Below are 21,934 nucleotides of genomic sequence, written 5' to 3'. Positions count from 1 at the left end.
CAAAAGGGACTGTGTATGGGAGGTATCGATTTTTTTTTAACTGGGTTAAGAATTCTATCCAATCATTTTCTATTCTAGTCAACTGCCCTGGCATTTTCTTCAAGGGGCATTGTTTGTGTCTCTTAAAGTTATCCACAGGCAGGATGGTTTTTGATGATTTGAAAAAATTTACTCTGAGAAGTCCCAGGGAACTTTTCTCCTCTATGTTAATGTTTCTGAAATGATCTCCTGGTAAAGCTCCACATCTTCGTGTTTGCTCAGAAAAATTTCATTGGTTTTGATATTTGTTTCCCCCAAATGATGAAGCCTCACTGCAGTTATGTGGTGGCATGATTTTTTTTTCATGGATTGGCCTATTAAATTTTACAAAAAGAGAAGTATATATATATATATGTGTGTGTGTGTGTACATATATATATAAATATATATATGTATACATATACATATATGTAATACATAATTTTAACCCCCAATTAATTATTCCTAATTTTTATTTCTATACTCAAAACAAAGGACTTAAGGAAGCAGTAAAGGGCACACTTTGACAAATTATTCAATATATTAAAATCATGATAATTTCCAAGTCTATTTAAAGCCGGAAAACTTCTAAACTTAAGTGAAATGTTTTACAATCAGTTTTACACAGAAGCCTGTTTGTATCTTCTAGACTGATAAGCATGCAGGTGGTACAACAGAACCTTTTTATTTACTTAAGTAAATTAACTTTACAAGCATAACAAGACCTTTGTTTTATTTTTAACCTTTTTGGAGGAGGGATTAATCGCGATTTGCCTTTATGCAGACTCTTCTTTTTGGCTTTTTAATGTAAGAAATGGTCCATCCGTCTTTTACTTTGCACTGAAAGATAATCTGCATTCAGAAGGGTGCAGCTATCACGAATGCACGTCTCAATGAATTCTCACGAATGGAACACGCCCCTGTAAGGAGCCCGCAGATCAGATCGGGCACAGAACATTTCTAGCACCTCCAGAGATCCCCTCCCGACCTCAGGGCCCTTCCAGGAGGGTCAGATAGGCCCAAGGGTAAACCCTGACCCGGACTCTATCAACGTTAATTAGCTTTGCCTGGTTTTGTACTTTGTATAAATCGAATCACACCATGCTCCGCCCTTTTTTTTGTTGTTGTTATTGTATGCCCCCTAACGTCAGGCATAGTAGTCAAATATATATGAGTAAAGTTGATATACAATTAAAAATATGCATCAAATATGTCTAATTACAGTTGTGCGTATTCGTTTAACAAAAATTGCACATAAATTAAATCTAATTTCAAAAAGAGAGCTGCAGACAATTACATTGCTAAATTTGTGGGAGCAAAATGCCAAGTAAACACAATAATTAATAAACGTAGCCAAGTATAAAAAGGCCATTTGACTAAAATCCTAGTGATGGTTCCCATCAGCAGACAAAATGACAAGTTCCTGAATAATGGGCAGGAGCAGATGGGAGATAATCTCTTTTTTCTTCCACACATAAACTGCTCTGTTTTCCAGCTGGGGGCAGTAACAACAATGTTTATAGTTAATGTTGTAGTAAACAGCACACCCAGTACGTAAAGTTAAATTGGAGAACGGATGCTAAAAACTCATCGGCATATATGCTTAATTAGGAAGTTTTATAATGCCATTTAGCCTCAGAACGAACACACTCTCCTCCCTGATTGCAAATGCTTGCCTTTTATCTCCACGGAAGTGGGAGCATTTGTCTAACTGTGGTGGCAGCCAGCTTCCAACATAAACAATCATTACAGGCAAATATCCCCGATCCCTATTGTTGTGTTTACAAGTGCTCATGGCTGTTTTCACTACTCTGAGCAGAACACTTGAGAGTCGTGGTTGCTTTTTGTAAAGCAGCTCACTTCAGCCATAGGCTGGAAAAAGCATCTCTTCGGGGTGCCCAGAATTGTCATGTCCCTCTTTAATAGGCTTTATGGTGTTGGTGGAGAAATGGTGGGGGCCCATTTCCCTCTTTCTCCTTCATTCTCTTGCCTCTTAACAGAGAGTTCCTCTCAGGCTGTAGCTAGGGGAGTAGCCTCCTGCTTGGCTTATTATTCCAGGAGACCTGGCTCCTGTCACTTTGAGTCCAGAGGGGACACTCCCCCAGGAGTGAGCTGCCTGGGCCATTCCACTCCTTCGTACCTTTACTGCAAGCCACTGGAACGCACTTACATCCCATTACATTCTCCCCCCGCTGAAGATGCATCCTTTTCCAAAGGGGATGTGGTCACACATATCCTGTGCCTCTCCCAAGTGAAGCTGTCCCTGTGGCAGGTGCTATGGCACACGGAGAAGAATCCTGCATCTTCTGCACACAGAACGAGGCAACAGGCAGAATGGAGTAACCCAATTAAATAAAACAAATATCACAAGACAGAAGCTAAAAATGCTAAATAAGATAAAATGCGGAGATGAGCCAGGACAAAAGAGTGGTTGAGTTCCCAGGCATGATGGGATTAAAATGTGCATATTGGATTCAAGCACCATCCTGAAACAGTGAGTAATGAGGCAGAGCGGTGGCAGTCGTGTGCAATCTTTGCAAGGCTATTAAATGTTGTCATGCTCGGCTATGATATAAGGAATGGGGTCAGTTAAATGCTTCTGGCTTGGTGCGGGTTTGAAAGGAGAGTTCCCATGAAAGCCAGAGAGGAACCCCAGCATGGTGTCAGAAGGGCTCCCAGGCCAACCCCAGCCAGCAGCCTAATGTCTACAGCAAGTTCCATGCATTGCAGGTTGTTTCACTGCAAGTTGCCTTGGCCTTGCTCTGCCATTGAGAAAGCTCTCCCTGATGAGTGTCAGAGCACTGCCAGAAGGACGAGCAGATGCCTCTGTTCCAGCAAGGTATTAACCACCCTCGTCCACGCCAGCCCTGAGACTCCCTCTGTAACAAGAGTTGAACACATAGGAAAGGCGTAGATTTAACTTCAAAACCACCCAAACTGTGATTACAGAGAAAAAGGTCAGGGAAGTAGGAAGTTTGGTTTTGCAACCTTGATGTTAAAAAGTGAAGCCCAGAGACTCAAAAGATGGGCAATACCCGGCATGGTAGTTCCACGGATGGTATTGAGAGAAGTACGGAAAGAATGAAGCATCTGGGTTATTTCACCAAGTCAGACAGGTTGCTTACTGTTGGGGATTTTGTTCCTTATTATTTTCAGAGACCCCTTAAGAGAGGATGCCAACCATATCTATCTTTTAAAAATACAACATACTTGTTATTGAAGTGAGAAGTTGCCATGGCATTCCAAGACTTACTGATCGGGTATAAATGGAAGTGAGATTTTATACTTCTCCCCCACCCTCAGTGATTCAATATTGATAAAAAAAATTTAGTGGTATTACATTTATTTTTGACCTTGCTTCAGAATCTCTTTTCCTCTTTTTGATTTAAAAAAAAATCTGCACTCTTCTCTGTATTTATTCCTGCCATACTTTAACTCCAGATGCTCTCAGTGATGTTCACTGATATGATATAGATTTTATTTGGTGCAAGCATGTAGGAAAGAATTGTCGTGAGGAACTTAATCATAACTATTGGCACACTGTTACTCTATTAAGAAAGAGCATAAGTCGATCTGCTGAAGTCAGACAATTCTCAAATCCATGTCAGCCACATGACACTTGTAGAAAGCAAAAAGTCTTGAAAATTGAGATGAAATGAACTTGGTTAAAGATTGGCACCATAGCATGTGGGAAGTTTGTGATTTTGCTGTCGGGAAGCCCTGGTTTGGGATCCAGCCTGTTGTACTTCCTGCAATGTGACCTTAGGCAAGTTACATGTTTTTCTCTGATTTTCAATTTCCCTATCTATAAACACTAGGAGAGTATTACCAACCTCCCAAATTTGTGGTGAGGATTAAATGAACTGCCTATGCCAAAGTGCCTTCACAGACCCCAGCCCAGAGGAAGAACTCAGAAAAGACTGCTTGACTCACAGGCTCTCCTTCACTTCCAAGAGAAAATCATCCTCTCTACACAGCAGACAGATTTTCCTGAGAAAACTGATCTCACTGCAGATCAAAGCATTTGTTATTAAACTCGAACATAAACAGGAGTTCATCCCCATCAGAGCATCTTTTTTGATGCTCTGATGGGAATAAACCCCTGAGTAGTTTATATGTTGTATTATTTATGAGCATTTGTGGTATTAAAGTTTACTTAAGGTAGTATATTACCAAATATCCTAGTGAAGTATAAGTTTTGAATGCTACCCTGTAGGGCAGAGATTGGCAAACCACAGTCAAAGGGTCAAGTCTAGCCCATTGTCTATTTCTGTAAAGAAAGTTTTCTTGGAACACATTCATTTATAAATTGCCTATTGTTGTTTTTGCCAGACAGTGGCAGAGTTGAGTAGTTGGGTCAAAGAATCCTGTGGCCTGCAAAGGCTAAAACATTAACTATTTGGCCTTCCAAGGAAAAGTTTTTCGACTCCTATTCTCAGGAGAAATGTTTCCAAAATAAAAGGTACCATCTTGTTAAAATCTGTATCTCTACCATCTACTGGAATGCCTGGCACATAGTAGGCCTTCAATAAATATTTGTTAAATTAATGCATAAATTATTGAACTGAATAATCAGGGAACCCTTAATATAGAGGAACCTTAATTTTGAGGATAAAAGTGTTTTTGAAAGATTTGGAGTAAATTAAAGTTTGGACAATCAAATTACACATGAGATGCTCTAGAATAGCATTCCATTTATAGCAATCCAGGAGTAAGTCTCTAAAGCTAAAAAGTTATTTTTTGTAAAAAAAAAAAAAAAAAGGAATTACCCCTAACTTAACCTGCTTAGTAAATTCTAAATTTTCGTAGATTTTCATAAGATTAATTATGACTGTGGTTGTGCTTTAGGTTACTAGTATGATGAAGGAAACAAGATGGTAGCTCAGTTTAGCTTCTATTGTAAGGAAACTAGGGTCTGTAGAGCAGAGGAAGCACATGAATTTTGTCCTCTAGAAGCCTAAGCTCAGCAAGTGGCTATAATTTTAACCTTCTGGTGGGAGGCCATCAGAAATCCATTGTAGACAGCAAAGACAATTTGGGATTCCATTAGGAACGGAGCAGCAGGAAGAGCCTGTGTTTGTAGACGTGATGGAGAAGCGTGGGGGCAGCTCTGTCCCGGGAGGTAAGGAAAGCATTTAGGAGAGTCACACCTAGAAAGTAGCTTAGAAGGCTACTAGGTTTCATTCCATGAGACATTCTTTTTGCCATTTTAACAATCTTAACTTCAGGGAAATACCATGTCATAGATCCAGATATGTGGTGCAGTTCCTGGCACAACCCCAAAAGGATATTAAAGCAAAACAAAACAATTCGTAATAAGTATGACAGTAAGCCAAATAAAATGAGGAGGATGGATATCTCAAACGATTTGCCAGTTTAATTTTACTAGCAGACAAAATATTTCCAGAGTGGCAAGCAAATCGTAACTCAGTCCCTGCAGAGTGAGGGCAAGCAAGGGAAAGGGTTCCTGAGATTAATGCCCAACAGCTGCATCCTCAGTTCAGTCTCCTTGGTGGTATGAATAATGGATGGGCTAAAAAGCAAAATGCACAATAATGTTCTTTTATTAATGAAATGAAGACTACTTGTGATGGCTAGCAATAAATTAAGAAAAGCAAAAACGGAAAAGCAGTCAACGTTTGCCTCTGAAAAATGCAGTTACTTAAATCCAATAATTACTGCCATGACAGAAAACATTGCCTCACAACTTAAATGAGGTGCATCTCTTGCAAGTCCTGCACGTATACCGCAGAACAGAATTATTTTTGATCCATAGACTGCAAGGCCTATTGTTGGCTAGGAGATAAACATAACCCCATTAGATTAATGGTGATATTAAGCATATTCATAGTGTATCTTAGGTGCAAGTTTCCCTAGGGATCACACACTCTACCTCCCCTTCAGTCTATGGACCAGGAAACTGGGGCTCAGTGTGCTGAAGAAACATATCCAAGGATACATAATCAGCTGAGCTAGGACAAAAAACTAGTTCTCCTGGTTAACCCCTACTGCTGCTTCCAAGGGGGTTGAGCGGAAGCCACCAGGCAAGACAAATATTGCAGACACGTGGATGCTGCACACTAGGAGAAACAAAGCTGAGGTTCTAGTTCATTCTTGATGCATTCCTGACTTCCTTCCCCATCTTGTATTTTCCCTTCAACATCGCATAGATAGGCTAGATGGGTATGTCCTCCATATTTATGCTGATTTCCAAATGTAAGGTCAGAAATAAAGACTTAAAATATCTGAGTGCTCTTTGGAGGATAGTATCATTTCATTGTAATAGAAGAGGCCACTGATCGAATTCATTAGATGTCTCTATTGTTGGACTGTGTTTCCTCAGTAGGACACAGGAATTCAGCAAGGAAAGAGAACAATGTGCTATTCCATAATTTTAAAAAGGCATTGCTGTAAAACTATATGTAATTCAACTGATAATTTATTTCCCCCCATCAAAAAGCATCCCAAACGTCATTTTTCCTCTAAAGTGCTGCATTACAAATTTAAATTCTGCACCCTTTCAACCATTTCTGAAAGTCTGCATTCCTCTTTATCAATTACCCAAATTCCCAGTATCAAGAAAATAGGGTCTCTTCTTCTTAATGCCTATCTTCATAAGGGAAAGTCGTCCCAGGCAAGCATTGTCTTTCATTCATGCATGCCTGGTATTACAGCAAGCTCCGAAACCTGATGGTAATTAATTTCTCTAAGATTTCCAACTACTGTGTGTGTACCCAGCTGAGTTGCCAGGTAACTGGCATTATTTTAACAATCCTCAGTTTTTACACTTGATCCAGCAGCTCCTATGGACACTGTGATCCCCAAGAGCTTACAGTCTGAGATAGGGACATACAGAGTTTCTTCTGTGTAGGACAGGTTTATATTAGTTTCTCCTTATCATTTTCTTTGGTCAATTTTTTGTACTGTATACCAGGATCCCTCCCCCAGTACACTATTATTTAACTGTAACTAAGTACACAGCAGAGCTCTCATTACTGGGTACATATTTTAAGTAACTAGATTAGAGCTTCATCTTTGGTTACTGCTGGTCAACTCCAGAATCTCAAGAGATTTCTTGCTCACCTCTAACCTGTGGTAATTAGCACCAAAATGTGATAATGCAGGCTTCAGATTCTCTTACAAGTTCTTAAGGAAGTGATAACTTACTGAGGAAACACTTGGGAATTTGATTGCAAGTTCATTCATATTGGTTCTAACAAACCTACAAACCATGTGCAAAAGAACTAATAAAATAATAAATCTGTTAGGATTTATTACCTTATCTAAGGATAAGTCTTAAATTTTAATGGAACATAAAGGCTATACTTGAGGATGACTTTCCCTTATGAAGATAGGCATTAGGAAAAGAGACCCTATTTTCTTGATATTGGGAATTTGGGTAATTGATAAAGAGGAATGCAGACTTTCAGAAATGGTTGAAAGGGTGCAGAATTTAAATTTGTAATGCAGCACTTTAGAGGAAAAATGATGTTTGGGATGCTTTTTGATGGGGGGAAATAAATTATCAGTTGAATTACATATAGTTTTACAGCAATGCCTTTTTAAAATTATGGAATAGCACATTGTTCTCTTTCCTTGCTGAATTCTTCTGTCCTGAACTACAAGTGGGGAATACAGAATTCAAGTGTAAAATTGGAAATGTACATACTTTAGAGGCAAGTTCATTTTATAGCCACAATTAAAATTCTAAAAAAATATGATATGGGAGTGCTTCCTGTGCTGAGAATTTCACAATAAATGGTTGTTGAATAGATAAGTATATGAGTTTAAGGACTATTAATTTAATGTGATGTAACCATTTGGTCACATATCCTTAAATATTGACTTGTGATACCTTTAAGTTCTTACTCTTTTGTATTATACAATTGGTTTGGGTTCTCATTTTTTTGTTATTCAGAAAGTACACAATCATCTGAAATGGTTTAATTCTATATTAATTAAGAAATATTTAATATGTCTCTAATATGTGTGACACAGTCTGCTAGACATTCTGGAAAATGCAAAGAAGTTTCAGTTTCTACCATTGAGGAGCTCTCATGGTATTTGGGACATATGTATAGACAGATAATTAGGAAGCAAATGTGCAAAAAGTGCCAAAAGTTTGGTTAAGACAATACTTGCCTGAGGAATTTAGAAAGAGAAAGTGTGATGCAGGAGGTAAAATTTGATCAAACCTTGGAACGGAGATAAGTTTGAGTGGACAGGAAGGAAGAGAAGTATTTCAGGGTAGCCCCCGTGGCGCAGCGGTTTAGCGCAGGACGTGATCCTGGGGACCCTGGATCGAGTCCCACGTCAGGCTCTCTGTATGATGCCTGCTTCTCCCTCTGCCTGGGTCTTTGCCCCTCTCTCTCTCGTTCTGTCTCTATGAATAAATAAAAATAAAATCTTAAAAAAAAGTATTTCAGATAAGTGAGCACCTTGAGCCAAGATGTAGGGCAAGAATGAAGTGTACTCAGAGACATATCAGTTAGGACTTTTTTGATTGTAGGCAACAAACACCCAAACCAAACTGGCTTAAGCAAAAAAGGAAATTTATTATGTCATCTAATCTGAAAGGTTCCAGGGTTGGGTCTGGCTTCAGTGACGGATTGATTCAGCACTCAGTCATGGCCTGGTTTCCTTCCATCCCTCTACTCTGCCTCCCTATGTTAGCCTTAGTCTGGAGCTGCATATGGTACAAGGATATGGGAAGCAACTCCAAGCCTACCATTCTTCCAAAATCAGGATTCATTATAAATATGAAGTCCTTGTGAAAATCTCCTTGTGTCCTGTTAATTTGGGTTAGATGCCCATCCTGAACCCATCATGGATATTGGGGAATGCAGTAAGCTCACACTTGCTTCTGGGTCATAAGCCCATCCTTGCCCCACTCTCAAAGATGAGAATATGGTCATCCTGACAGGAACCACATAGTACAGGAATGGGGCATGTCCAAAGGAAAACTGAGGTATGGTTAACTGTAAACAGAGTGAATGGATACTGTGTAAGAAAATCAAGTGTCTGCTAATGGAGAATAAGTCTACAGGTCATTTGGAGTAATTACAGGAACTAGACACTGGAAGTTTTTCCTGTAAGCATGTTGTGAATGTTAGGACAAGGAGTTGGGCTTTACGAGGAATGGTAAATAAATTGGACCTGCGGATAATTGACCTGTCAGCTGTGTGCAGGATGGATTGGGGGTTGGGTGCTCAAGAGGGAGATAACATGACCTCTGTTGTACTTTCCCATATTACAAAAGCTGCAATGTTTGCAGAGTATCTGTCGTGTGCTTGTGAACTATGGAGAATACAGAGAGGATGCCCAAGACTTGATCTTGCCCTTCAAAGAGTCTACAGGGTGGCAGAGAAGACAATGAATTGGAGGCAGTTGTGGTGTAGGCAGGGTGCACAGTGATAGCAAGACTAGGTTTCATGGAACACAGAGAAGGAAGACATTCTTAAAATGAACCATAGTTATGGAGCTGGAAGCCAAGTGAGCAGGAACCCAGGGAAGAGAGGTCTATAGACAGTGACCCCCTCTGGAACATCTTTGAGAGCAAGTCAGTTGGAGACCCAATCATTAGTTGTGTGGCCTTTGAGAATCTGGGTAGGTAGGAAACTGCCTCTCTGTTATCAGACAGGCCTCTCTTGGAGTTTACAGACTCAGAATGGGATTGTACTGGCAGTGGAGCCTGGCTTGCTGTCTCTGAAAGAGAGGGGTTCTCTGGCCATCAGCCTGGGAAAGCCCTGGTCTTTGGGCATTTGGTGTTGCCTGTGGTCAGTGTCTTCTCTCCAGCTCACTCCGGTTGGGAACAACAGAGTGAGCTACTGGTATATGGTGGCTCCATTTTATTCTATTTCAATAGACTTCAGAATAAATGGGAAGAAATTGCTTGGGCCTTCTGCAGGAGGAGAACTGAGTTCCCTTCCTACTTAGCAGTGCAATTCAAGCAAGTCTCGGCACATGCCTGGGCCTCAGTTTCCCTGCCATTCAGGCCAGTATCTGCACATGCCTGGGCCTCAGTTGCCCTACTTGTAAAGGCAAAGCCTTGGACAAAGAATGCCTTAAAAATTCTCTCTGCCTATAAATCCTACAGAAACAACCATCACACCCTTATTCCATGACATGTGATCATGACATGATCTATTTCCAAAAATAACTGAAGTTACTGGTTAGTGGCACAACTGAAAGCACTGGAGCATTTGAGCACCAGGGTTTATCCACAAAGGGGGCAAACATTTAGAAAGTTGCTAACTAGAGAAAGTGGCAGGAGTGGTGAGAACTGACCGGTCAAAGGGCAAGGGCAAGTGTTGTCCAGAGAGAAGTAAGTAAGGGAGAGAATGTGGTTGCCCTTATAAGGATCTGGAGAAATGAAAGTGAAAATAAGGGGAATGGAACCATCCAAGCCTGGGCTCAACATTGAGTGCCACCAGCCCCTGCATAAACCAGCTTGCAGTATTTATAGAGACAGGGCCCATTTCAGTGGCTGCAGCCAAGAGCATGACTTGCAGTAGTTGAGTAGATTATGGGGAGACAGTAAATATGGAGAAGGTGCCAAGGAGAAGAAGGAGGAAGGGAAAGTGCTCTAAGTTCTGATGCGAGCTTTGTTTTGCATGTTTTCCTCTGACTTGCAGCTCCTTAATTTTAAAACTGTATCTTACATCCAATGATATAGGGAAAAACAAACAAACACCTTCCATTTCTGAGCATTTCAGCCATTTACAAAGCATTTGCACATCCTTTTTTACCTACAGCAACTCTAGGACAGCGGGAAGGGGTTATTACTATTCCTTATTTAAATAGTTCACACAGCCAATGATGGACAGAGCAGTCAGAATTCCTGACTACAATCCCAGTGTGCTTTTCTTCCCCACCCTAGAAAGCCTCAGTCCATGGTTCAATATTTAGTCCAATGCCAATGACTTTTTCTTTCTCAAGAAGGTAGAAATAGAAATATTTTTTTATGACCAAGAGAAGAGTTTATATTACTCTTGGATTAAATACAGAATGGTTTTTTATGTAAGTCAGACTAAATAGACGCCTGTTTTTTTACAAACATTCAACTTTACACAAACAGAACATTTTCAGTTTGCTTTGAAAGCAAAATACCATGTGTCATAACTCTACAGTGTTTTAAATAAAGTTAGGAATTTGGGTTTATAACACTGAAAATATCACAAAATCCGAGGGTAGAAGACCAAGAATTCTGTATGTATATGTGCCCTTTAAAATTCTGCAAGTGGAAGAGTCAAAGGTAGACCTGTCAACAAACCAGTTATTGAATCTTTGTATTAACTGTCTAGTGAAAGGAGAAGTGAATTATTAAGGTTTATCTCCCTCATTGATTTGTAACATTGTTCTTCAGTATGCGGAGAGTTTTTAAAGCAGAGCAGTTCAGCCTAACAAAGCCATTTACTGTACTGGTTCTACACATTGGCACTCTTTTTCTCTTTATTACTTCATTTTGGAACTTTGATTGGCCTATTTCAGATCTAAGATTGCTCTAATGCTATACTGCAATTGTATGAGGGGCTTAGTTTTCACTTTGTTCTCAGAACCAGGCTGGCTATAAATTTATCTCCGTTCTTTGAAGAAGCTAACAGTAAATTTTCAAGAGGGAAAATGGTGGTATATATCCCTACAGAGGAAAAGTAATCTCTTAAAAGCAGAATAACCTCCAGGCTACATCCTTTTAAAGAGAGACTTTCAAACAAGGACGCCTTCAACTTTTATATGTCTTCTATATTTTTCTTCAGGCTTTGTACCTACTCTTCTGCTCTCTGTGTAAGGTTTCTCTGTAATGACCCTATTCCTCCCCACACCCATTAAATCTGTAATGAAGTCATGCCGTTCCCAATTCTGATGTCATAATAACTTCCAGAGCTACAGCTGGGTAGCACATCCTGGAGATCATCTGAGGTTTCATCAGGAAAATGAGGCATAGAGACCCACAGTTGAAATACCTACAAAGTTGGGTCTCCGTTCCATAAATTACCGTGTACCCTGGTGAAAATGAACTTTGTAAAGTTAAATCCAGGGGAAGGTTTCCATTTGGCTTAATTGCATTCGAAGCAGTTTGAATTACAGGCGTTGGTTTCATTCAAGTTAAACCAGTCCGTCCCAGAGACTGAGCCATACTCCCTCATCAACAGATAATAAGATAATTGCGAATGAGGAGGTGCTAAAATAACGGGATGAGCTTGTGGCTCTGTTTCCATGTCTGACAACCTCATCACCTTTCATCTTTATTATACAGCCACCTGGAGCTGAATGTTGATGAATGAGGCACGCCTGGCGTCCTCACATGTCAGACACACACGCCTGGGGCTCCCATTTACCAGGGGCTCTCTAGCTCGCCTGGGAGCTACCAGAAGGAATAGATGTGGAGCTTGGGGAAGGCTGGGGAGAGTTTGAACCCACGACATCATCCATCCTGCCTGTGCCTTCTGATGTCATGACCAGGTGCTCTTAAGAGCTGCATTGGGAGGGAGCAGAAAGCTCCCCACCTGTGGTGACTGTTGTCAACAAAAGTGAGCCATAATGGACAGTTAAGCTGGCCAGCCTATTTTCCAGACCTCAGAAAGTTCCAGAAAGTGTTTCTTTCACCACTTCCTTCAGCCTAATTGTCCTCTTTCTCATTTTATGCCCCTGCTAGACCACCGCTCTTGATAAGGAGAGGCAGGTTTTCCGACGAAGACGCAACCAGGATGTGAGAAGCCGGTACAAGGCCCAGCCAGCTCCACCTGAACTCAACTCGGAATCGGAAGACTACTCCCCAAGCTCATCTGAGACTGTTCGCTCCCCGAATTCGCCCTTTTAATAAGACCCTTTTACTCAAAGTCCTGGCTTAACCCTTTGAGACTCTGAGATTTTTTTCCAAATTAATGTAAAACAGTTTCATCTGATCTATCTAGCACTCAATGCTTGAATGGCAAAACAGAAGGTGTGTTTTCTGGTATCTTTGTAGCGATTTCTCTTTGCTGAGTGAGATGACCACATGTTGTTTGCGAAGACGGCAACTTGCTGCTAATAGGGTCCTCAAAGGGTTAAGGCTAATTTGCAACTTTTTTAAACATAGAAACAATGAATGTGTTCATCAGTCAAACTAGGATCTGCAGTATGTAATATAGCACATGTTAACCCTCTGAGTGCATAGGATTTTATGGAGAACCCCTGGAGAGTTTTTCAGGCCTTTGGATGTATACACACACATTTCTTGATTTTGCTGCAGATCAAGGGATGTTACTAGATGCTGAGATGTCCAGACAAGAAGGACATCTAGAACGATATCTTGCTTGTCATTTTTTTTTGTGGGTTTAGAATATAGCAGGCTTATAACTTAGACATAAGACCTCTCTTTCTTCTTCACAATCCCATTATGAAAGGGACTTTTTTCATTGAGAGGTATGACTTTCAGTTGCTGTGAGTCCTGCGTCCCGAGTGGAGGCAGTTGGGTCTGGCTGACAGCCTGACCCAGGACATAGATGGCAACCCGCAACCCCCCCCCCCCCGCCCCCGCCGCCCGCCCACCACCACCATATCACCTCCACATGAAGATGGGCTGGTGATACCCCAGAAATGCTGCTTCCAAATCAGCTGCTGCTAGTGCCAGCACAGACCCTCGGGAGTCACCATGCCTTGTCCTGTGTGTGGTGAGTGAGGGACTGCCTGCTCAGTATGAGACGTCTACAGGAAAGCAAAAACAACTGGTGGAAAAGAGCAATAAATTGCCAGGTGCTCAATAGGGCTGGGATTTCAAACCGAAAGAGGAAACAAGGCCCCGTTCTTTTTCTCACCTGCTTTTCAAGCGCTGCAGTCTTCAGCGTGAAATTCACGTAGGGTATAAGATCCATACAGAGGAGTGCTGGGGCACAGGAGCCTAGAGCCAAGTGCTTTGCAAGGTGGCCAAGGAGAAAGTACAAGGGGAGGCACACTCCAGAATGTTCTAAGAATGGGTTTTAATAAAATAAACTATTGGTAAGAGAATTCCATGGGCACCTTTAGGTTTACCTATTTACAGTCTCCCAGGAAGAACCGGATGGAAGACCTGGAAGATACCCCTGAGAATAAGACCTCTGTTCCCTGAGATGACCTTTTTATACCACTGTCTTTAGCTGTCTAGAGAGACATGTTGTTTTTTTCCCTTTGGGCCATGTTCTGTCTAAGACCTGTGTTTTCACTCCTGTTACCAAACCTTTCTGCCTAGCCCTATATCCCCAGTGAGTTTCTTCTAGAACGTGTTCCATTTCAGAACGGGGGCCCACAGCCTCCAGTGTGTCACTGCAATGCGTAGAGAAGAGGCTGGCCATGGCGTCTTGGAGGCCAGGGTCCAACTCAAATGTCCTGCTAAGGTTTGCTCAGCTCTATGACCCAGGAGACAACCAGTGAGTGATGTCTCATGAGATTTGCAACTGGATGGCTAAACAGCACTTACTATCTCTGTTCTGAATATACTTCAGTATCTGAAAGTCTTGAAATTCGTATAGTCAGTTCTTTATTTTCAAACACATGTTGGTCTTCAATTGCTGCTTTTCACTCTTCAACTTATAAACTATAGTCTGTGTTAACATACATTTTAAAAATCACAACACGTCATGACTTTTGCAACAGAGTTTCCCCAGTTTTTTTTTTTTTTTTTTTTTTTTTTTTTTTTGCTTTTCCACATTTTGGTTTATCTCTTTGGTCCGTGTTGTCCTGTCATATAAACAGTAGATCATTTATTGAGAGTTTTCTCCCCTTTTAGAGAGTTCTGAAACGATAGCACACAGCATCAGAAAGTAGCACAAGGCAGTTGGGTTTTTTGGGGGGGGTGGGGGGAGAGCACAGAACACCAGGAAGGGTGTTGATGTGTAAGTAGATTCCATATTAGTAAAATACCTTGAACTGGTCAGAAGTCACTGCTTTCTCTAGAACTATAAAGCAAAGCACTATTCTAAGATTAAGGAGTAGCTCTATAGCTTGGCCTCAACTTTAAATGCGTGAATATGAAGAATCCTATGGACAGAGACCTACCTGCAGAAGTTTGTCACTTTCATTTCTTTGTCCAAATTACTGTTTTTCTGGTGGGCATTACATATATTGCTATAGCCTCTATGTACAGAACTTACAGTGCATGGATCAGGCCTTTTTCTGTCCAAGTCTAGGGGGACTGTGGATCCTGTAAAGCTGTGGAGTGTTTCCACACTGCAGAGGAGTAGCTTGGAGGAATGCGGGGCCCATCCAGCATGGGGATCCTAGCGCATCACTGTAGAATTTGAGTGATCTATGCTGAATAAACGGTGGAATGTGACCTGTCAAGTAGAAATATTGAGTAATCAGATGGAATGCAATCTTCAGCATTAAGCTATTGAGATTCTGAATGTCAGAGATGTACTCAGAGGGTTAACAGACAAGCACAAGGCATGCTGATTACATTGGTGTATCCAGACTGCTTTGCTTTTAGCCAGTGCTTTCAAATTTTTTTCACGACATTCTTGGGATAGTTCAAGTTTGAAATAATTAAGTGGTGGTGTTCTTTAAGGAATTTCTATAGCCAAATTGATCTTATTTTTTATTTCACTTTATCATAGAATAAATATGTATCATTATGGCAGTGTATCTCTGTAATTATCGATTTAATCATTGCCACAGTGTTTCCATATATTTTTTTTCTAAGTATTTACTATAGCTCTTATGGTGGTGGCCTGGTGATGGGGACTGTCTTTCCTTTATCGATACATGACCAACCAGATGGTATTTTCAAGGGAATTTTTAGATACATCTTTTTAGTTGGGTAGTAGACTAACTAAAGAAGAACTCCATGACTTGCATCGTGTAAATCATCTTGGTAGATGAGAACTGTTCCTATTGATGAAGACATTGTAGCAGAAATCATTTTATTCGTCATAATCAATGAATATGTGATTTGCTCCACATCATTAGAAGGAAAAGTAAGATTTCAGTCATTGAAAATGTTTTTACTGTAGCCCTCATCTAACTAACACGTGGTGCATATTAAAATAAGCAGAGAAAAAAATACAAATAAACTGCTGAAAACACTCAGTGTTTTGTATTCAGTGAGACCTTCCTGCAATACTCAGTACCCCCATGGGTGGTGGTTAACAGGCCCATCAGATATTATTGAAAGAAAGCAATATATCCATGAATGAAGGCTAAAATTGCAATCCTTTACCCTTTGAGGCATATTTCAGTTGGAAAAAGAAAAGAAAAGAAAAGAAAAACTGGTTTAGCTTAGAGGGTCATGGAGCTACCGTATGACCAAGGTTCACACACATTAAATCACAGTTGTTTGCTGGCCAATGGTGCCCATTAGACGACTCTGTACCCCAGGCTGAAGTACGATTGTGCTTGAGGGACAGCTTTCCTAATATTATCGTGTTGCCTGCTAGCCCTTCTCAGGGTGAGGATCTGTCAGCATTTCCAAGATAAACTTCTGTTTTCAAAGGTTTTTAATTTGACCATAAAAAGGTGCCCCAGGCTGAAGTTTGCTATATAGGGCCTGTTCACTTCCTTTTCTGCCTAATTCTCCCTAGAAAAGGGCAGCAACAACAACAAATTTGGCATGTCCCCTTCACTATAATTGCAGAATTGTGGAAAGCACCAAGAAGCAAGATGGTGGTTTCAACGTAATGATTCATTTGGATGTGGGTTTAAAAAAACACTAATGAGTCACCTGGCATTTATTGTAGATAACATATCTTTTCTATAATTTGTAAATTGCTATTTTTTAAACTGCTACATGATTATGATTATGATTTTTTTTTTTCCCAAAGATCTTTAGGAAACTTGAAGTTGTCAGTTCAAAAGTTAACCTTTCCTGGATGTTATCTGCCATTTCCCTTAGGAATTTGGGAAAAATACTCTCAGACCTACCCTTACTTTGCATGTTGTAATAGAGGGTCAGATATAGGCTTCTTCTGAAGATGCAGATTTCTTTATTCAATCATTAGGTTTCAGGAAGCCATTCTTGTCTGTGGGGGAAAATAGCGATTAAAAGCACTTCCAGAATTAACATTTTGTCAATTCAGATATGGTAAGAGCATAAATCAACACACTTTATACTTTTTTTGGTTGTTCAAAGGCAAATAAATCAACACAACTTGAAGATACTAAACATCTGATTACTGCAAATGTGCTTTAAAATTGGCTCAATGGTGCTTATACATAAAACAGTAACAAATGGGGTTCCTAGGACTGTCAGAAGGAATCTTTAATTTGTATGTAATTACATACTCGAGGAGGAGGTGCTTTTAAGCCTGTCTTTTATTTTTTAATCATCTCAAATATGCAACCATCCATCCAGTAACATTAAGGGTCGTAAACTGGTGGGAAACAGGAAATTCAATGTAGAGGCTTAGAATGCCTCTGGTTAGGGTGGATTTTTTCCGTTTTGTGGTTGTTGTTGATAGGCTTCAACACTGAGGCTGCCGTGATCATTTTTCAGTGATCAAGCTTCTAACTGGCAGGTGTTTTGATCATGAGGTTTGCAGTATCTTGCCCTACAGGAAGAGCGATCGCTATAATTAAACCATACCTGTAAATTTCTTCAGCATTCTTTTTTGGTCAGCTGAAAAGAGACCCTTAATGTTGCTTTACTGTAAAATTGTATATTTTTGTCTGTGATATACTTTATTGATTTAAAGTAAATAATAGTTCTAAAAGCCTTCACTGTCGGTATTAAGAGAAAGTAGGATTTTAAAAGTGATGATAAAGATGCTATAATGTCAATTCATTCCAGTCCAATCAAATGTGGTAAGAAAAAGACCTTGAATAGTTCTCTAGGGACAATTTCTCACTTGCCATTGACATTAATCTTTGATGTATGCTCAGAAAAAATAAAAAGAAATTGAAACTGGTCCAAGGTTAGAGTCATAGCCTTGATAACTATTTTTTTAATTTTATTAGGAAATTAATAATAGCCTTTTTCATTCTGGCTGAAAGAAAATTATTAAAGGATTAGTTGGGTGTGAAATTAAATAGTATTTTGCTCATGCATACTAAAAAGGTGGGCTAGGTACTTGATGTGTTTAAACAAGTTTCTGAAAGGTTTCAATTTGGTGCAAGAAAAAAATTCAATGTTTCCTTTGAAAATACTGAATTTATCAATTGCTGCATGGATCAGATGGCATAGGTTAATCTTTGATTTTCAGAATCTTAATGAAATAACTTTTGAACGATTTGTATCCACGATTAAAGCTGGAATGAGATCCGATTTTTCCCCTAATCTCTCAGTTTAAGCTAATAAATGTAGGTTAATGTGGAATGAAATCATCTGTGATATATTATGTTTATTTATCTCAACTGAGCTTTTTTGATGTTGCCTGTTTTTATGTAAAACATGTTCTTAAAGTTAATAAAACAATAGTACTTGGTGTATGAACTACTATGTAATACCCTAGCTGCAGTGTCCACTCCTTGGTTCTCTTTGCCATAATGGAGTAAAATTTCATTTTAGTTCAATTCATAATTGACACATTCAGTCCACGAAGGAATAACCCAGCTGTGTTCTTGGGGGGAATTCTCTCTATGCAAGGCTTTAAAAATTAGTCATGCGGTCAGAGAATAGCTTTCCCACATGTCCCCCACAGCAGAGTGTATATTTCATGGGCATAATTCAAAAACAACTATTTCAAAAATGTCCCTTTTCATATATTACCTTCCTGCCTGGGCCAGTGACTTGGATAAACACAAAGAAATCAAATACCATTCAGCCCTCTTCTATCCTGCAACCTATGTACAGAAGCTCTCCTGAGAAGAGGGTTGTTTTATCCACTGACCTGTAATCAGCTGCCATTTTTATAGCAATTCCCCATTAGGCATTTCACATGCAATATTGACCATCGAGAACATTGCAAAACTGTACAATGGAATCAAATTCTTTCCTGTGTTAGTTTTTCAATGCTACGAGTTTGAAAGGCCGGCCAGCAAAAGTGACTTGCAGATTCCCTGGTGTCCTGTGAAGGCGCAGAACATCTCCAAAATGGGCCCTGATGCGGAAGCCTCAAAAGGCAAGGACTCTGGGATGGAAGATGATAAAACTGCCACAGGAGGAAACTGGGAAGGAACGGCCTCTCGGGACTCCAAAGGATTGGTAGTTGGAAAGGTAGGGCTTCTCTGCAGAAAAGGAAGTTTATGCAAAGTGGAGGTAAACGGGTAACAAGAGACCGGCAAAGGAGCATCTTGGGCCATTTCTTCTAACCTCTCCTTAAACAGAAGGAAAGCTTTGCTGTGTCCCAGGAGGTAGCCCATTCCCCCAGCTCGGGGAGGAGCACCGAGGGAAGACGAGGAACCCCGCCCAGCCAGCTGGACCAGCCAAATTCAGGCTGGCCATCAGCGCTGTGACAGATGTCCCTGCCAGCTTGCCTGCACATCCAAATCATTCATTCAAATGTTTCTTGAGTAAGTGCCAACCACATGGAAGGCACTTCGTTTGGGCTTAGAAAAGAAAAGGGAAACTCTGCTGTCCATTTTTGGTTTTACTACAGATCAGAAGACTTTTTAAGGCAAGAAAAAAGTCTCCAGCTGGAAGGGTTTCCATTTATTCTGAGGCTTCTGGGTCCAGAGGTCAGATAACGTAGATGGATGCACCCTTGCCCAGTGAGATTTTTGGATTTTCATGGCAACTTGGATTTTCTCGCTTGAAGGTACGTGTTTACCATCTGCCTGTTCAGCAGTGCACACAGCCTGTGGTACTTTTGGCTTTGCTCCTGGCCTCTGAGGTAGAGGGCCTCCCAGAGTCCTCTCTGCCATCTGTAATTAGCATGAGCTTTTAAACCTTGTCATAGGCTAATACTGAACCGTGTCTGTTTATTCAACAAGCCTTGCCAAGGACCCACTGTAGGTGATATGTTGTGCAGGCTAAGACGAATAAGTCACAATTCCTGTTTTTAAGGCTCTCCAATCTAGTGAGAAATCTTCTACTTTGGATGGCCCTGGATTGGGGAGACTGATTTATCACTCACAGATGGTGGAACACAAGTTTGTCAGGGGCGCAGCATCCCTACCAGCCCTCGACCGACACTCTCAGCATGTGTAGCCTGTGGCTGTCTGTAAGCCAAGCATCAGTCACATGCAAATACATTTGCGGCCTGCTCTATTACAACAATTCACAATGCCACCCTTAGAAAACCTCTAGAAGAAGGGAAAAAAGGAAGGAGAGTAAAGATAAGAGCGAGAAGGAGGGAGGAAAGGAAGGAGGACATGAAGGTTGCTGAGCTCAAAGTTGCCTCAGTCTTACAACCTGGTGGATTATCTGGAGAGTTAAAAAAAAGAAAAAGAAAAATATCAATATTAATGTCTCCCAGCGTGCCCCTCAAAACCAGTTTCAGGAGATGCTGTCTGTGGGAATCACAGAACATACCTTGGTGTGGATACAGTATGGCTTTTGCCTCTTCCACATTCCTTAGCCAAGTGAATGGTCCCCAGTGATAGGGTGCATAATAGTAAGATCTCATCCATGGCACCATCCCTGCATTTCTGCAGGAAGCAGGAGGTGGGGCTCTTCCCAAGGATGTTCTAATTCCCATCTCGTGCTGTCCATTCTCTCCTTGACTTTCAAGATCCCCTTGGAGGACCCATTCCTCACCACCTGGAAGAACATTCCCTGAACCTCTATTGCTAATAGAAATTTAAGCCTAAGAGATCCCCCTCCCCCATCTGCCTTTGGGGCAGGTCATCTCCCATCATTAGCAAATGCCTATCAGGTGCCAAGCCCTCTGCTGGATCTTAAGTCACAAGGCAAAACACCTAACTACTGTTTCTGCCGTGCTTGAGGTCCTGTGTATGAAACAAGTAAATAGAGAGGTATCATCCAGAACGATCAGGGCTGTGACAGAGAAAAGCATGGGATGCTTTGGGAGCACTCTGCAGTTCATCTGTGATGGGGAGGATTCAGAGGAGGATTCCTGGAGAAGACACCCCAGAGCGAGGGCCTGAAGCATAAGTAGGAGTCAGCCAAGAGAAGGAGGAAGACACTCCAAGCCATGAGAACATACATAGAGAACATGGAGAAGCTCAGAATTGGTGAGACAGAGGCCTAGAGTCTGCCCAGTGAGGCCAGGGAACAGCTCAGGGATCTGGGTCTCACGGACCATCAGCTGTCATGCCAGAGACAGGGCAGGGACTGGCACATATCCTCATTGTGTGTGGTAAGTAAACTTAAAAATGAGACAGTTCCAGATACAGATCCCCAGGACTTGGCTAAGGAGGAAGTAAGGCAGGGCAGATAGCTAATATGGATCCTAATCACCCCCTCACAGCAATAGCAGAGGGCAACCCCCCTTTGCCAACAGAAGAGCTGGTCCCACATTAATCCTTTCTTATAAGGAATAGAATCTCCACCTCACAAAGCTTATCAGTTCACTGATCACAGGGAAAAATCATTTTTCTCTCCTATGTTGCTCACTTCTGAAAAAAAAAAAAAAAGAAAGAAAGAAAGAAAAGAGAAATTCACTGACCCTGAAAATAGCACTCTCTCTCCTTCTTCCTGGACAAATCCACATTGTCACCTCTCCCTACAGCAGGGTGATAATTAATGTTCCACCCAAGAGAGGTTTTGTTATTCCACCAGAATTACCTATTAATTTGCTGGATCCTTCTGATTAAGTAGTGAACTTGTCATTGCTGGCAGGTTATTCAGAATGTGAAATACCCTTTCACTTTCAACAGGTAAATCAAGGCCCCAAACAACGCACACATTTTCAATTTCCTCTCTCATCATGGTGCCCATTGTTCTCACCATCGTGGATGTCCCGTTTTTTAATAACATTTTCCAAATCCTGCTCTCCTGCCGAGTAAACCATTTTTGCTTCATCAATAGCTTCTATTGTTTCTACTTTCCTTGTGGAGGTTTAACAGGTCACGGTGGTTTCTTAAATTGGAAAACTGAAAATTTCCTGCTCGAGGCCGGGAGGGGAGC

The 21,934-nt window shown here is 40.9% G+C and overlaps 1 protein-coding gene across 5 annotated transcripts in view; it reads left to right on the top strand.

The window, feature by feature from the left end:
- DCLK1 (doublecortin like kinase 1) overlaps window positions 1–18,402 on the top strand; it is a 335,386-nt gene extending 316,984 nt beyond the window's left edge. For 4 of the 5 annotated variants that reach the window (XM_055317266.1, XM_055317267.1, XM_055317265.1 and 1 more), the window contains one exon: window positions 12,674–18,402. In XM_055317266.1, coding sequence (XP_055173241.1) covers window positions 12,674–12,838 — 165 coding nt within the window. In that variant the 3' untranslated portion in view covers window positions 12,839–18,402. The remainder of the gene's footprint in view (window positions 1–12,673) is intronic. The other variant, XM_055317269.1, reaches the window with a different exon arrangement.
- The last annotated feature ends 3,532 nt before the right edge of the window (window positions 18,403–21,934 follow it).

This window comes from Nyctereutes procyonoides, unplaced genomic scaffold (assembly GCF_905146905.1).
Source record: "Nyctereutes procyonoides isolate TBG_1078 unplaced genomic scaffold, NYPRO_anot_genome, whole genome shotgun sequence".
NCBI classification, from domain to species: domain Eukaryota; kingdom Metazoa; phylum Chordata; class Mammalia; order Carnivora; family Canidae; genus Nyctereutes; species Nyctereutes procyonoides.
Note: the sequence above shows the minus strand (reverse complement) of the source record. Positions and strands in the feature narration are given on the sequence as shown.